Here is a 17,489-nt window from a genome sequence, read left to right on the forward strand (position 1 = left end):
CTAAGTTGTGACGTCTTTCACATCTGTACTGGTAGCTAATTTACCTTCTGAGTTTGCAGCTTCTCCACTGACTGCCGAGTCGAAGGGAGTGGTAAGAGGTTGCGTTCTCCACTCTTCACTCTTATACTTGTGTAGTGGAGTCTGCACGGATAACCAGAGGAAGTAGTGGGATTGGGAGGTGGTGTTTTCTCCCTCCATCAGGAATACTCAGCTGACTGTTTTACTGGGTGTGTGCACACACACCCACTCTTGACTGTTTCTGTTTCCTGCCAGCAGTACCCGATCTGACAGCTGGAGACAGTGGCCTCCTAGGGACTCAGGACTTGGAGGCTGTGGAGTGTTCCAGATCCGTTGGCGGTGGAAATCGTGTGGGTCCCGACTCTTCTCTTGACGGGCGTCTCCTATCCTCAAGCCTGCCCACACGACACCAACTTTATAATTGACCTTAGTATTGAATTGTATCTGTATCCGTTGTGCACATTTCACAATATTAAAATTGTTACTTCTTATTTCTATTGACCGTTCATTTACGCCCCCTGTTGTGGGTCTGTGTCATTACACTTTTCACCACAAAATTGACATTTATTATTGAAACATGTCAGCGCTGTTGCGCAAGCCAATATTAGCTTGAGTCCTAACAGCATTGGCGCTACAGTTACACCAGGGAGATAAACAAGATGATGAAGGAAACAAACAAGGAAATAACAAGGAGAAGTAGCTGAAGAAAATGACTTAGACACTGGACTTGAGACATAAACTGAAAAAAAAAATGCCCAGGAAAGTGGATGACTGGCAGCAGCATTGGGGTCGATGGCAAATGAAGCAGCCTACAGTGCATCCGGAAAGTATTCAGAGCGCTTCACTTTTTCTCCACATTTTATGTTACAGCATTATTCCAGAATGGAATAATAATGAAATTATTATTTTTTTCCCTCAAAATGTTGCATGGAATACCCCATAATGGCAATGTGGAAAAAACTTTATTGGAAATGTATTGAAAATAAAAACTAAGAAATCACATGTACATAAGTATTCACAGTCTTTGCCATGAAGCTCAAAATTGAGCTTGGGTGCATCATGTTTCTACTGATCATCCTTGAGATGTTTTTACAGGTTAACTGGAGTCCAAATAATGTCTCACATTCACCCAGATGTGAGGGTGCTGCCATACAAGGTACTCTCTACACACTAGGAGCAACTACGGGATTAAGGACCTTGCCCAAGGGCCCTTAGTGATTTTCTGGTCAGGCTGGGATTTGAACCGAGGATCCTCTGGTCTCAAGCCCAGTGCTTTAACCATCACCTCCCCTGCATCTGATTAAACATCTCTGGAAAGATCTGAAAATGGCTGTGCACTGACGGTCCCCATCCAGCCTAATGGAGCTTGAGAGGTGCTGCAAAGAGGAATGGGCAACACTGCCCAGAGATAGGTGCACCAAGCTTGTGGCATCATATTCAAGAAGACTTGAGGCTGTAATTGCTGCCAAAGGTGCATCAACAAAGTATTGAGCAGAGGGTGTGAATACTTATGTGCACGTGATTTCTTAGTTTTTTATTTTAAATAAATTTGCAAAAAAAAAAACAAAAAAAAAACCCTTACTCCATTTTGGAATAAGGCTGTACCATAACAAAATGTAGAAAAGGTGAAGCTCTGTGAATACTTTCCGGATCCACTATATTTGTGCTTACTGTGGCTTTAGTGGAAGGTATTGTGTTGTGGCATCACCTCATCCTCTGCTGCTCTAAGATATTAAATCACTCTCTGCATACTTCAGCGACTGCAGCGATTTTAGAGCTGTTCTTTGAGTATGTGTTCTGTATTGTGAATTTCTGCTTTGTAGTCAGTGTGTATGGCTTTATCTCATGCTTTTTTAACATTTAGATGGAGTTGGAGTGGGTAGGGCTGCACAGTTTGAAGAAAAGTGCATCTTGCAGTTATTCCATTAAATGTTGAGATTTATGGTTGCAATATGGGAAATGAACATTTGAAGGTAATGGACATGGATTATTTGACGTTGCAGAAACAACCAGTTGGATACCCTCAGTTACAGTGTTATCCAGTGTAGTAATGGGCATTAAATTTGCAAACCATGTCCCTCTGCGCTCTTTTTGGGTACGTCTCCAGAAATGGGCCACAGGCTCAACATGAAAAGTTTCTCTTCCTGACACATAGATTACACTGTCATCATAGTAGATTTCCTGTGCTAGTTTCCCTGCTAAGCTAATGGACTCCACTTCCACATTAATAATAGGCCCTGCAGGCTCCCTAATCACCTCCTCTGTGGCCTGCTGTAAAGCCCTAATGTTACCCTCCCTGTAGAGCACTTATCTATGTTCACAGATTGATGGCAGCGCCATCCTCAGTAGGTTGAAGGCCATCCAAGCCACAGCAACCCCAGAAGGGTAACACACATCTTACAGTAACTTGTGTGGTTTTTTTTTTTCCAACCAGCCATCCACTGATGAGGAGGCTTAATTTCCCATAATGCCTTTTGGCATCTGGGAGTTTTAATGCTCAAACTTTCAGAATTAGTGCATTACTTTAAAACTAAAAGATATTTGTAATATTTTCACTTTGTAAAAATGAGTTAACATTAATATCAATAAACCTTCCGGAATTAGTTTGGTTTTTAAATCAACCCATAAGTCAAACCTGCTTTTCTGTTTATGCCTTTTGCCCACATCAGGAGCACTGTATGCTGTGAATGTAAATTACATTTTTTTTTTCTTTGTAGCAGACACGCAGCCAGGTCCCTTCTGCTGGGGTAGGGTTGAGCTCAGCTACTTACAGCTTCCTGACTGCTGCAAAACACAACAGACAGGAACTAACGTGTGATTTTAAGGTTTACAAACGTTGTTGACCATCCGGCTTTACTTACTATGCCAGCAAAAAAAGTGAGTGGACTAAAAATTAGGGAAACTAAATTTAGCAGAAGCTAATTGGTCTGCTGATGGTTTTTGAAGTTAGCGGAAAAGCTAATCCGCGAACAAAAGTTAGCTTTGATAATTAGCGATTAGTGGATTAGCGGAACTGTGCCCACCACTGCTAACAACAGTCCGAAAACCATTGCCTTTAGCTGGTAAAGCTAAGCTAGTGCTGACAGGTGTGCTAGCCACCCCAACACTAAGCTCAGCTGGACTGCCTGTGATATCTCACTCCACTGAACTTAGGAGCTGGTCTAACTTACGGACATGGCTCTCTAAGAGGGTCACTCTTTCTGACAGCATTGCACAAGTTATTTTAAGGGTTTGTGCACTAAAACGTGCTGTGTCATGAACGTTAGCGCAAGCTAAGCGCTAGCGAGAAGCTAACCACTTCTGAGATTGGCACAGGTGTAAAGTAATGAACTGAAATTTGTAGCTGTTGCACTTAAAAGACGAACAAAAGTAATGCACACATAACTGAAATGAAAACTATTACAACCTCGTATTAAATGGAAAAGCACCGTTCAGTCCCATCGCTGAGGAATCAGTCTGTCTCGGAAAGAGGTCCGATGGGAATCACCTAGCAGCAGTAGCAGCAAGTTGCAGTGGTCCATCACTAGCTGTACCCTTGTTTTCCCTTTTTAATGTTCTGTCATCAAAGTTTGTGCCATTTTTGTATTAATGCTGTCTATTTTTCATCACACTTTATGTTTAACTGCTCTCTGTTCACTCTGGTTTCTTTGCTCCTTACATCCTTCAGCAGTCTTCTGCCTAAATATTGTGTGTAGAGGTTCAGCTTATTTCATGTAGGTCAATTTCACATGAAACACTACTGTCTCTCTTATGAGAGACAGTACTCAAGAGTAGGTAAAGTTCCAAAAGGCAACACCTGATACCAATATAAACTGGAGTGTCACCCAACACAGCTTTGGAGCCTGATAATATTGTGCAATATTATGTAATAATATTGAAACTGATTTAACCTTTAATAAGTTGGATAGTATAAATCAATCACTATAATTGCTTTTAGTTTAGTGCATTCTAGTACAATTTGCACCCAAATTTCCAATTTTTTAATTTGTTTTGCGCACACAATAACTGTAATAATATAATCAAGTTTATGCAGGTGAGATGTAAAAAGTAAAGTTTTTTCTTTCAAAGTCTTGAGAATGTTTTAAAGAAAAAAAAAGAAAAGAAAAAGGCACACATACTGGCAGTAGCCAGAGCTGGAGGTTAAGGATAACAAGGGATGAGAGAGGGGACAATGGCAAAGATGCACACCCCCACCAGCCAGTGTTGGGGCTTAAGGCATAAATGGAGGTACTGGTAGCAGGTGTTTGTACTGGGCAGCCTGTGGGTCAGATGGATGGATGGATGAGCTGTATGAGCGACGGGGGGTGGCGGGCTGTCTTATCAGGTGCAGGCCAGACCACCCCACCCCTCTCCAGCACCCAGAAGTCACATTAAACTGGGCAGACAGCAGGCCAACAGTGCTGCAAAGACCTGGACAGTGAGGGAAGCTTTATGTGCAAGTGTCAGAGTGAGTATGTTTATCCTGGAGGAATACAGATACCAGCAAAGAAATGCAGCCATGCATGCAGGTTTGGAGTCACTGGCCACACTGATGGAATTCCAGCAGCATGTTATTAAGTGTGTATTTACGGTATAATGGCTCTACCTGATCCATATGCAAACGTTCATGCATGCAGAGGTCCACAGGTTTATCTGTGTGGCTAGTAGATACCACAGACTGTAAATATACTGGACAAATCCACCGTGATGTCACCTATAAGTTCTGTGAAGAGTGGTTTTGAAGCTCAGTTGGTCCGACTCTGGATGTTGGGTTGATGAAGGGTTGAACATGGGCAAGACCACTACAATCGAGGTATGATGAATGAACCCTGAACATTCCAGCATATATCGAAGTGATTGACTAACACACAGTTTTATAGATTGGGCAGGGTTTCTAATAACGGGTGTCTTGGGACGAGCATATAATCTCAGTAATCATGGCACTGTCACTGTAGCTAACGTTACCTCACTATCAATACTAGCTAATTCATCCTTAATAATACACAAAGATTAATACTAAAATTTCACTAACTGGAAATACTGGAGCACAGACTTTTGAGATTGTCTGCTCATACAATTAACAACACAGTAAGCCATATTTTGTAAGATAATTGTATAAAATGATTAAATAGGAATCTGGTAGCATGCACCAACATCTGCCTGTCACTCAGATTTTTTGTACCCGGCTACAGACATTTAAAGTTTAAAATTGGACATTTTAACATGGGGAACTGTGTGGATTTATTCTGTTAGATAATTGGCAGTTGTAAAGGTTGTAGGTTCTCATTCTCATAGAATGGCCTGAAACTGGCAGACAGCATGGTTAATGTTGGGGCAAGGATAGAGTTATATTGAAGGTCACAAAACATTCAAATGGAATGTCCTTCACAAGTCTGGCTTTTGTGGCACCGCCTTCAACTTTGGCTGCGGCCTTTTTTGCACTGATTTTGGTACTCCGGGATATGTCTCCAAAATCATTGTGACATTCGCTTCAACACACGCCTCTGTGGTACCACTTTGGCACACTTCATTAAAACCATATGTCACATATTAGAGTCATAGGAGCTGCAGTGCGTATTTTGAACATGTCCCAATATGCTCTGTGACTGATTTTCAAGCTGATACCTATTTTGTCTACGATGGTCAAGGGACTGTGGCACACACACCCGCGACATTTTGTCTTGACCTGCTGCAGGGTGGTCAGAACACCTGGCGTGACTGGGGCTTAAGAGACAATGCAGTAAAATAGCTAATAATTTTCTACTTTTGATGTCTGTTTTGTTAGGTAGGTGGCACAAAAGTTCATGTTTCCTGCAACCTATCTTGAGGCATTGACAACCACTGGACGTTTGCGTCAATTTGCAATTAACATGCAGAATCTGCATATCACTCACTAGAAACAAAATGTGTATATCAAAGAACCCTTAAATTAGAGTAAATTACATAATATAGACTTCTCTTGTAGATTAGTCATGGTAAATGGAAATTGTGCAAGCTTTTTTAAATAATCGAGTAATACAATGTCATAGGGTGATGTGCTTGATTTTATTTGCCTTACTTGCTATTCTCTGTTCTGTCATGTGACTATTGCACATGCACACTTAAGAAAAATATATCCTATAGCCCTACATCAAAATCCATAAAATACATCCAAAGGTGTTGAGGAAGTAAAGTTGTTATTTTCCAGTGCAACTGTTTTGCCCAACCCAGTCTCACGGCATGTTGTGATTCAGCAGCACAAAATATACATTAATCTATTGGTTTGTCATATTGTCACGAAAAGTGCAAAATTTTCATCATGGGAGCACAAATTTTTTCTAATTCATTCCGTGACGGGTGCATGTAATTAAGAGTGCAGCGATGGGGTTGGTGGTTATGGTTAGCGGAAGGAGTAGGGTTAAGTTATGGTTAAGGTTAGGGTTGGGGGTAGGATTTGGGTTAGTAATAGTGAGTTAAAAAAACCCTGTCACGAAAATTTGAATCATTTCATAACGGATGATGAAAAAAAACGTGAGACTGGGCTGGTTTTGCCTTAACATCCAGTATTTATTTTGGAGCTTGTTTACAGAATGGCCACTTAGTGTGAAAGGTGACTTTGGTCCAGTAACACATGGGGTTCTTTGAGGTCGGATTTCCACATAACATCTAACACCTAATTGATATCAAATTTCCCAAACCCTTGGTTTGCGCTGTCTGCTACCTTTGTGCCTCACTTCCCAGTTTTACTGTCCTGTGTGGACTCTGCAACCGCAGCAAAACACCACATAGTTGGAAAAAGCTGATTTTAGTGTCAGTAAATACCAGTTCAAAATAGTGCTTGCACTGTTTGTTGTGCCCTCACAAAAATAGGACACTGTGAGTTTGACCTTGTCCAGATTTTGTGCTGACTACAACCCAAAGGATAATTCAGGATTCATCAAAGAGGAATTGTACATAACTATGTAACACAGGTTTATACATGTGTTAGAGCTCCCTTTGCCACATTTACAGTTTTGTTACAGTCTAGTTCAAAATGTATGAATATTTGACACATTTGTCTGCAGTTGTTATGCCCAATTAAAACAAAGCAATAATCACACCATTGTCACCTTAGGAAGAGCTTTAAACTGTCTGTCTCTCTGTGAACAAAAAATCATTTTTGTCAAATGATTCTGATAACTGCATGTCTGTTTGTGTGTTCCCAGGAGCTTGTGGTGAAAACCTTAATAGTGGCTGAACCACACGTGCTGCACGCCTACCGCATGTGTCGCCCTGGTCAACCACCAGGGAGCGACAGCGTCTGCTTTGAGGTGCTGGGCTTTGACATCATCCTGGATCGCAAACTGAAACCCTGGCTTCTGGAGGTACCGTGTGTGTGTGTGTGTGTGTGTGTGTGTGTGTGTGTGTGTGTGTGTGTGTGTGTGTGTGTGTGTGTGTGTGTGTGTGTGTGTGTGTGTGTGTGTGTGTGTGTGTGTGTGTGTGTGTGTGTGTGTTTCACTGTATTATAAAGATTTCTAGTAGTTACATCTCAGAATACAATTTTCTGTACACAGAAATGTCTGTTAGGTACACAGCAGAATAAGAATCACATTAAAGTGCTGGATATGTTGTAATAGCACATCTCTTACAATAGCACAATAATTGTAATGAATCGAGAATTTTAAGTAATTTTAATAAAGTATTGTATCATGCCATTTCAATAAAACAAACAAATGGCAAAAAAGTGTAGGAAAAGACATTCAGCTTTTGGACAAGAGATTGAAATAAAATGAAAAAACATGAGCAAATAGGTAAATATCCAATTAAAAAAAAAAATTCTGAAAGTAAAATTTAGTTGTCAGTAGAGCGGCAAAGAATAATTTATCATTAATCAATAATTAAATTGTTCACCAATTATTTGATAATCAGCTACATATTTTGAGCCAAAATACTCTGATTTCTGCTTCTTAAATGTATTACTGTTTAATTTTGTTCTAATTAATTAATTGTTTGCTAGTTTTTTTACCCCTGTCTTTGTGTTGTAGAAAAAACAAAACCTTTCACGACATTATAATGGACTTTGAGAAACACTGGTCAACAATTTTCACCATTTTATGACATTTTATGGCTGAAATGATGATTGAATTAATTCAGCAAATAATCAGTGAATAAATCAATAATGAAAATAGTCATTAGTTGCAGATTTTTAAAATATGCCATGATTTTAATTTCTTTGTCTTTTTACATCTTAGTAAGAGCCAAAGCTGTGCATAATAATTTTTCCATAATTTTTCTTCTTTTATTGGTGCATTTTGACACAAATCAGCCATAACACTACGACCACTGACATTTGAATGACATTACGTATCTCATTACAGTGGGTAATACAGTGGGATATACGTAGTAAGCCGCAAGTTAATATTTTGTCCTCAAAATTTATGTCTTGGAAGCAGAGAAAAAAATGAGGATGTGTAAAGATTTGAGTCATTTTGACAAGAGCCAAACTGCCATGGCTTAATGACTGGGCCAGAGCATCTCCAAAACTACCACTGCACCACTGTTGGTTGGCCATACCAACAGTGGTGCAAGGAAGGAGAACTGATTCTCTGATGACGGGCCATTGGCAGCCAGTGTTCATTGATGCATGTGGGGGCCAAAGGCTGGCTGGTGTGGTGTGATCCAATAAAAGGATCTGCATCTACCAGTTTGGTGTCAGATGCCAAAGCACACCTTTAGATCTGTAGTAGAGTCCACACCAAGATGAGTCAGGTAGCAAAAGGGGGACATACTCATTATTAGACAGGTGGTCACAATGTTATGGCTGATCATGTATATCCTTTATATATAAACAGTTGTATGCAAAAGTTTGGGCACCACTGATAATTTTCATGATTTTCCTTTATAAATCATTGGTTGTCTGGATCAGAAATTTCAGTTAAATATATCATATAGCAGACAAACACAGTGATATTTGAGAAGTGAAATCAACTTTATAGGATTTATATGCAATAATTCTTTAAACAAAATTAGGCAGGTGAATAAATTTGGCCACCCCAACAGAAAAAATACATCAGTATTTAGTAGATCCTTCTTTTGCAGAAATAACAGCCTCTAAATGCTTCCTATAGCTTCCAAAGAGAGCCTGGATTCTGGTTGAAGGTATTTTGGACCATTCTTCTTTACAAACCATCTCAGGTTTGTTGGTTTCCGAGCATGGACAGCACGCTTAAAATCATACAACATCCGCTTTATCCGGAGTCGAGTCGGGGGGGCAGCAGCTCAAGTAAAGCCGCCCAGACCTCCCGATCCACACACACCTCCCCCAGTTCCTCCGGGGGAACCCCAAGGCGTTCCCAAGCCAGCCGAGAGATGTAGTCCCTGCAGCGTGTCCTGGGTCTTCCCCGGGGCCTCCTCCCCCTCCCAATGGGACGTGCCCGGAACACCACTCCAGCAAGGCGTCCAGGGGGCATCCGGAAAAGATGCCCGAGCCACCTCAACTGACTCCTTTCGACGTGGAGGAGCAGCTTGACTCCGAGCTCCTCACGAGTGACCAAGCTCCTCACCCTGTCTCTAAGGGAGCGCCCAGCCACCCTGCGGAGGACACTCATCTCGGCCGCTTGTACTCGCGATCTCGTTCTTTCGGTCATGAGCCAAATCTCATGACCATAGGTGAGGATCGGAACGTAGATCGATCGATAAATCGAGAGCTTTGCCCCCCTACTCAGCTCTCTCTTCACCACCACACCAAAATCGCACAACAGATTTTCAATAATATTCAGGTCTGGGGACTGAGATGGCCATTCCAGAACATTGTACTTGTTCCTCTGCATGAATGCCTTAGTAGATTTTGAGCAGTGTTTAGGGTCATTGTCTTGTTGAAAGATCCAGCTCTGGGGCAACTTCAACTTTGTCACTGATTCATGAACATTGTTCTCAAGAATCTGCTGATATTGTCTGGAATCCACGTGACCCTCAACTTTAACAAGATTCCCAGTACCTGCACTGGCCACACAGCCACACAGCATGATGGAACCACCTCCAAATTTTCTGTAGGTAGCAAGCGTTTTTCTTGGAATGCTGTGCTCTTTTTCAGCCATGCATACCGCCCCTTGTTATGTCCAAATAACTAAATTTTAGTCTCATCAGCCCACAGCATTCCAAAATGAAGCTGGCTTGTCCAAATGTGCTTTACCATGCCTCAAGCGACTCTGTTTGTGTCGGGTATGCAGAAAAGACTTCCTCTGCATTACAGCATCTCTTTGTGCAAAGTGCGTTGTATAGTTGAACGATGTACTGTCTGCAGCAAGATCATGTTGTAGGTCTTTGGAGCAGGTCTGTAGGTTGACTGACTGTTCTCACCATCCTTTGCTTCAAATTATCTAAGATTTTTCTTGGCCTGCCACTTCGGGCGTTAACTATTACTGTGTCTGTGGTCTTCCATTTCTTCACTATGTTCCTCACAGTGGAAACTGGCAGCTGAATTCTTGGAGATAGCTTTTTGTATCCTTCCCCTTAACCATGATGTTGAACAATCTTTGTTTTCAGGTCATTTGAGGGGTGTTTAGAGACTCCCATGTTGCCACTTATTAGAAGAGATGCAAAGAGGGGAAACATTTGCGAATGACCACCTTAAATACCCTTTCTCATGATTGGATTCACCTGTGTAAGGGGTCAGTGAGCTTACCAAACCAATTTTGTGCTACAATAATTTGTGCTACATGTATTCAAATCAATAAAATGAAAAGGGTGCCCAAATTTATGCACCTGCCCAATTTTATTTAAATAATTATTGCACACTTTCTGTAAATACTAGAAACTTCATTTCACTTCTCAAATATCAGTGTGTTCATCTGCTATATGATATATTTAACTGAAAGTTCTGATATATATATATATATATATATATATATATATATATATATATATATATATATATATATATATATATATATATATATATATATGAATAATGCCAGTTATTGGTAGAATTTATAGTTATGATTTACTGACAAATTCACCAAAGGATTAATCATCTAACTAGAAAACAATCAAATAACTGAAGATGCATTTGTTCTTTTGTTATTGTCAATAGTTGAATCAATTACAAAATAATCCTTAATTGAAGCCCTACTTAGAAGTTAGCTGCCTTCTTTTACAATGTTGTTTGAGTCCATGGGTGCATTAGTCGTAAAGAAGAGGGTGGCAGTCTGGGCCGTCTCACCTGTCTGCTGTCATTGAATTGACAGTCTCTCCTTTCAATTGAATGAATGTGGCGTCAATAAAAGAGACTGAGACACCGCAGTCACACTGACAGAACACATAAACACACTGGTTTTAGTGCACACTTTTCATATGTGTTTGCATAGAAGTGCACAGTCTCAAGGTTGTATTCATGCACAAGTGGAAATGTGCTGTTGTGATAAAAATCAATGAATAAACTCACACGCATTCTGTCATTTAGGCAGACACAGTCATAAACATACACAGACATATTTACATGCATGCGTGCATTCATACAAACCTGCATATAGGATGAGACAACAAAATGTTTTCGTTAGGCACACGTGTAGGCACACGTGTTGACACAAAAATCACACCTCAAGTGTCACTCATTCAGGAGGTGTATTTACTGCAAGTCCACATTCCACTCCAGGATTTCTCTTTTGCCATTTTGATGTCAGTCCGTCAGTTAAAGCATGACCTAAATCCTTTAACCAAAACTGGCTGTGCATCCCCCCCCCCAGTTGACTCAAGGATAGGAAATTCCTCAGGGATAATTGTTTGTTTTTCCCTATCAAGGCAACCCAAAATAAATCTTCTGATTTCCAATACCATCTGATTGGGAAGGTGGGAGGTAGTGGCAGTTACCAGTCTTTTTAGTTTTTGAAGATGACACGTTGATAATTACTTTGCCTGACTTTTTTTTCCTGTTGCCAAATTGTAGTCTGTGACAAAAGGATGTGCAAGAGAGCAAGAGGATGGTGTTCTTTTGATTGGTGTCGCACTGTGACAGTATGCATGCATTTGTATGAGAGCGTGAGAGAGAGCGATGGCAAAAAGCCGTGGATGCAGTTGTTCCACTCCAGCAGTAATGATCCCCACTGTGCTACTCTGAGATCTCTATAACTCTCATCAATTAACATCCTACATGCACACGTGCAGTCGGGCTACCCTTCTTCTCTTTCATGCTACATTTACACGAACAATCATTTATTTCCAAAATTTCAAGTGATTAGTCAGGGGATTGGTTAATAGCAATGAGACCCCTTTTTCAGACCCTCACTGCACACTCTGCCGAATCTGAAAACGACTTTATTACCACTTTTTTTATGCCCGTAGATGTTCTTTTCCAATTCAAGAGGGATGCAACATGTTACCGGCCCCAACGGCTGGTTGCTACAAATGGTACCCGCTGGCAAGCCCTCAGGTCTAAAATCATTTTTTCTAGAAAACACTTTGCAACATTTTATGAAAAATTGAGTAGCTTTCCCTCCATTTCACCTTTTTTTTTTTTTTTTTTTTTTGCCAGGTGAGACCTAAAAGAGTAAAAATTGTGTCAGGAATGGCAACACAATCTGGGTCTTGCAGGTTTGTTTTGCATTTGTCGACTTTGGCTCTCAAGTTTCTTTATTGGTGTCACTGTGAATTATGCGTGCCACGCCTCGTTGGGGCTTTACCCAGACTGCTGTTCCGACGCCGTCTTCCTGTCTTACTCTTTAAAATGTCAGAGTTGGTTGTAGGACATGCAATTTCACAGCCAGGAATTGAAAGTTCAACCTGTGTAAACTCAAAGTCAGTGGGATACCTGAAAGCTTGATGGTATCATATATAGGAAACTGTCAAATAACATTATTCTTGTGCTTGGGTATTTGTATTTTCTCTGCCTGTTTTTGATTGTGTGTAGGAAGCTGGGGAAGGAGCGTAGTATAATTGCCTTTTACATCCTCCAGTTACATCTGTAGAAACAAACCACTTTCTTTTTGACAAGGTTTTCAGCATTGCAAAACCCCGTGTGGGAGTCTGTCCGTACGAGCTCATTTTAAACATACAGACATAAAGTGCTTACAAATACACTGGTAATGAACATGGATACACCTGCTAAATAACTTGCTACATGGGTGAAAACACACAAAGAAAACGGGGTGCTTCTCAAAACAAGGCATCAAACAGCACATCGTGTTCAGGCCGAGGACAGAATGAAGAGAAGAGACAAAGACGGGCTTTTCTTTGATCCTTATCTTAATTCACCCGGGTTTTCAACACTTATTTTACCTCCTGTTGACATTCAGAACATCAGCGCGCACACATATGTGCACGCACTTACTCGGATGGCGTAATTTGAGATGTTCACTTTCATTAAAGCAGCCCAGACAGCATCTGTGTCTCATATAATGAAGGCGTTTCATTGAGCCTGGATTTTGTCGTCACACAGACACAGATGCACACAGTCTGCTTGGACTGTGGTTTGTGTTGTCAGCCTTTGGCTTTTAAGGATTCCTCAAGAATTTTCTTTGTATTTTGAAACCAAAATAAAGGTAAATGAAAGGTAAATGAAAAAACAGAAAACAGTGAACACAGAAATAAATACATGTATTCAGTTTGGTTCAGGACCTACCTTATGGCACTGCTTGTCCAGAATCTTGGTCTTCTAGTGCCTTAAATTGGGGTGCATGGGCCAAAGATAACAGCACACTTCTGAAAATCCAGTCAGTCATAGGAACCGGACTCACTGGCAAAAACCTCACACTGAGCAGTGTTTCTCCTCCATGCATCTTCTCAAATTTATCCAGAATCCTTAAGCTTTAAGCTGGCATCACACACACACACACACACACACACACACACACACACACACACACACACACACACACACACACACACACACACACACACACACACACACACACACACACACACACACACACACACACACACACACAAACGCTTTAGAGTTTAGATGTAAGATGCTAAAAAACCACAATCTGATTTTGTTTAGCACACCATTTTCACCACTTTATGGCGAGCCGATGGTCAAGTGGTGGGCTTGTGACCAGAGGATCCTCTGTTCAAATTCCCATCTAACCAGAAAATCACTAAGGGCGCTTAGATAAGGTTTTTAATTCCCAAGTTTCCCCCGGTGTGCAGTTGAGCACCTTGTGTGGCAGCACACTGACGACATTAGTGTGTGTGTGCGTTTGTGAGTATGAGGCCTATACAGTCCATAAAAAAAAGAATATATATATATATATATATATATATACATACAGTACTGTTCAGAATAATAGTAGTGCTATGTGACTAAAAAGATTAATTCAGGTTTTGAGTATATGTCTAATTGTTACATGGGAAACAAGGTACCAGTAGATTCAGTAGATTCTCACAAATCCAACAAGACCAAGCATTCATGATATGCACACTCTTAAGGCTATGAAATTGGGCTATTAGTAAAAAAAAAAGTAGAAAAGGGGGTGTTCACAATAATAGTAGTGTGGCATTCAGTCAGTGAGTTCATCAATTTTGTGGAACAAACAGGTGTGAATCAGGTGTAAAATTTATAGGATGTTCATCTACAATGATGTTCAATGCTTTAAAATGGACAAAAAAACCAGAGACGCGTGGAAGAAAATGGAAAACAATCATCAAAATGGATAGAAGAATAACCAGAACGGCAAAGGCTCACCCTTTGATCAGCTCCAGGATGATCAAAGACAGTCTGGAGTTACCTGTAAGTGCTGTGACGGTTAGAAGACGTCTGTGTGAAGCTAATTTATTTGCAAGAATCCCCCGCAAAGTCCCTCTGTTAAATAAAATAAATGTGCAGAAGAGGTTACAATTTGCCAAAGAACACATCAACTGGCCTAAAGAGAAATGGAGGAATATTTTGTAGACTGATGAGAGTAAAATTGTTCTTTTTGGGTCCAAGGGCCGCAGACAGTTTGTGAGACAACCCCCAAACTCTGAATTCAACCCACAGTTCACAGTGAAGACAGTGAAGCATCGTGGTGCAAGCATCATGATATGGGCATGTTTCTCCTACTATGGTGTTGGGCCTATATATCACATACCAGGTATCATGGATCAGTTTGGATATGTCACAATACTTGAAGAGGTCATGTTGCCTTATGCTGAAGAGGACATGCCCTTGAAATGGGTGTTTCAACAAGACAATGACCCCAAGCACACTAGTAAACAAGCAGAATCCTGGTTCCAAACCAACAAAATTAATGCCTCGCAGATGTGAAGAAATCATGAAAAACTGTGGTTATACAACTAAATATTAGTTTAGTGATTCACAGGATTGCTAAAAAAGCAGTTTGAACATAATAGTTTTGAGTTTGTTGCGTCAACAGCAAATGCTACTATTATTGTGAACACCCCCTTTTCTACTTTTTTTTTACTAAGAGCCCAATTTCGTAGCCTTAAGAGTGTGCATATCATGAATGCTTGGACTTGTTGGATTTGTGAGAATCTACTGAATCTACTGGTACCTTGTTTCCCATGTAACAATAAGAAATATACTCAAAACCTTGATTAATCTTTTTAGTCACATAGCACTACTATTATTCTGAACACTACTGTATATACAGTGGTCCCTCGTTTATCGCGGGAGTTACGTTCTAAGAATAACCCGCGATAAGCGAAATCCGTGAAGTAGTCAGCACTACTTTTTGCAATTATTATAGATGTTTTAAGGCTGTAAAACCCCTCACTACACACTTTATACACTTTTCTCAAACAGGCATTAACATTTTCTCACTTTTCTCTCCTGTGTAAACACTCTCTTTTTTCTTCTGGGCGAGAAGACTATAAACAGACACACACAAAACACAATGCGCGTGCTCTCCCTTCGCTCACTGCCTCCGGAGGTACGGATGCAGGACCCGCAATGAATCCGAGTCCTCTCTCAGTGGCCACGGAGCTCTGCGGCTGCGGTCAACATCCGCATCAAAACAGCGAGCGTAGTCTCTGGACCTGTTGCCAGATTTGGCGCAGCTCCGCACAGCAGAGAGGAGCGTGGTGTGAGTGGCCCGCTGAGGCAGTGAGAGCAATCGCGGTGATGCCGACCGGTGCCGCGACTGGCCCGCCTGATAAGGACGCAGAACACAATGCGCTGTTCATGCAAAATTGCACAAAAAAAAATCTGCGAGGCTGCGAAAGGTGAACCGCACGGAAAGGTGAACCGCATTATAGCGAGGGACCACTATATATATATATATATATATATATATATATATATATATATATATATATATATATATATATATATATATATATATATATATATATATATATATATACATTGAGCATATGTCCAACTCCACTTTCCTGTTTACATTGCACACTGCATAAAGGGGTGGTACTTAGACCGTTATGGTGGTGGAGGCAATCAGACTGTCATCTGTCATTCTTTTTCAAGCTACAGTGTGTAGGATTTTGTGGCATGAAGTGCTCGGTTTGGAGATTGCATTACATCGTCGCTGGTCACAATTTTCCTTCCCCTCATATTTTTGCTGCTTTCGCAACAGGGAGTCATGCCCGCTCGTCTTCTCTTGTGATAAGCAACACAGTGCATCCGGAATGTATTCACAGCGTTTCACTTTTTCCACATTTTATTTTACAGCCTTATTCCAAAATGGATGAAATTCATATTTTTCTTCAACATTCTACACAAAGTACCCCATAATGACAATGTGAAAAAAGTTTTTTTTTCAGGGCTGTGAGCACTTTACAGTTGCACTGTATGTATGAGCTCCATTTCATAAAAATGAGGGTTCTCAAATTTGTTAGCTTGCACTTGCAAAACTGTAACAATCACAGATTCTTTTTTTTTCTCTCTTAAGCCTTCTGGCTGTGCAACTACAAAAGGTAGGTATGTCCCTTTTAGACTACTATATCAACATGGTGGTGCAATATGGTGGCCTTCATGTGTGGACTATTTTGTGTGAAATGACAAAGTGAGGAAGTGGTAGGAGTCATCCACTACAGCTCCCAGAGGTGAAGCAATTGAGGGCCTCTTTCAGCACCTCCTCGGATGATGACTACCTGATCGCCTCCGCATTCTACCAGGTGCAGACATCTCCATTCAGTTCCCCTTACCCGCTAAAACTGAACAAATCAGCCAGCCTAGTGTTGGTACTCTCTCCCTGTGATCCCTAGGAGACGGTTTCATTTTAGGTTGATACCCCGATATTTATCCTTGAGTGTACACAAATCATCAACCCACCTGTGTAAGGTGTATCTGAATTTTGCAGCTTATAAATATCAGAAAATCTCTGTGTGATGTTTATACCAGGTTTTTGTTGGCTTGTGGTGCTCCTCACCACACCTGATTTTAAGACCAACATGTTTATGGGTGCACAGGTGTGTAGGAGTGCACCTACTATTGAAAGTACATGGCATTGGGCATGACCAACTGCTACAGCTATATTAGAAACTCATAATGACACTTGCGCTGTGCTCTCCTTTGCACTGGATGGAAGGTAGGGCCCTATTGCTAAAACAAAACCTGCAATATATCGATTACTGCTTATCCT

At 40.8% G+C, this 17,489-nt stretch overlaps 1 protein-coding gene across 1 annotated transcript in view; it reads left to right on the top strand.

Moving 5' to 3' along the window:
* ttll7 (tubulin tyrosine ligase-like family, member 7) overlaps window positions 1-17,489 on the top strand; it is a 243,320-nt gene that overhangs the window by 66,059 nt on the left and 159,772 nt on the right. Inside the window, exon 4 of the mRNA XM_034179159.1 lies at window positions 7,182-7,340. Coding sequence (XP_034035050.1) covers window positions 7,182-7,340 — 159 coding nt within the window. The remainder of the gene's footprint in view (window positions 1-7,181; window positions 7,341-17,489) is intronic.

This window comes from Thalassophryne amazonica, chromosome 10, assembly GCF_902500255.1.
Source record: "Thalassophryne amazonica chromosome 10, fThaAma1.1, whole genome shotgun sequence".
Taxonomy (NCBI): domain Eukaryota; kingdom Metazoa; phylum Chordata; class Actinopteri; order Batrachoidiformes; family Batrachoididae; genus Thalassophryne; species Thalassophryne amazonica.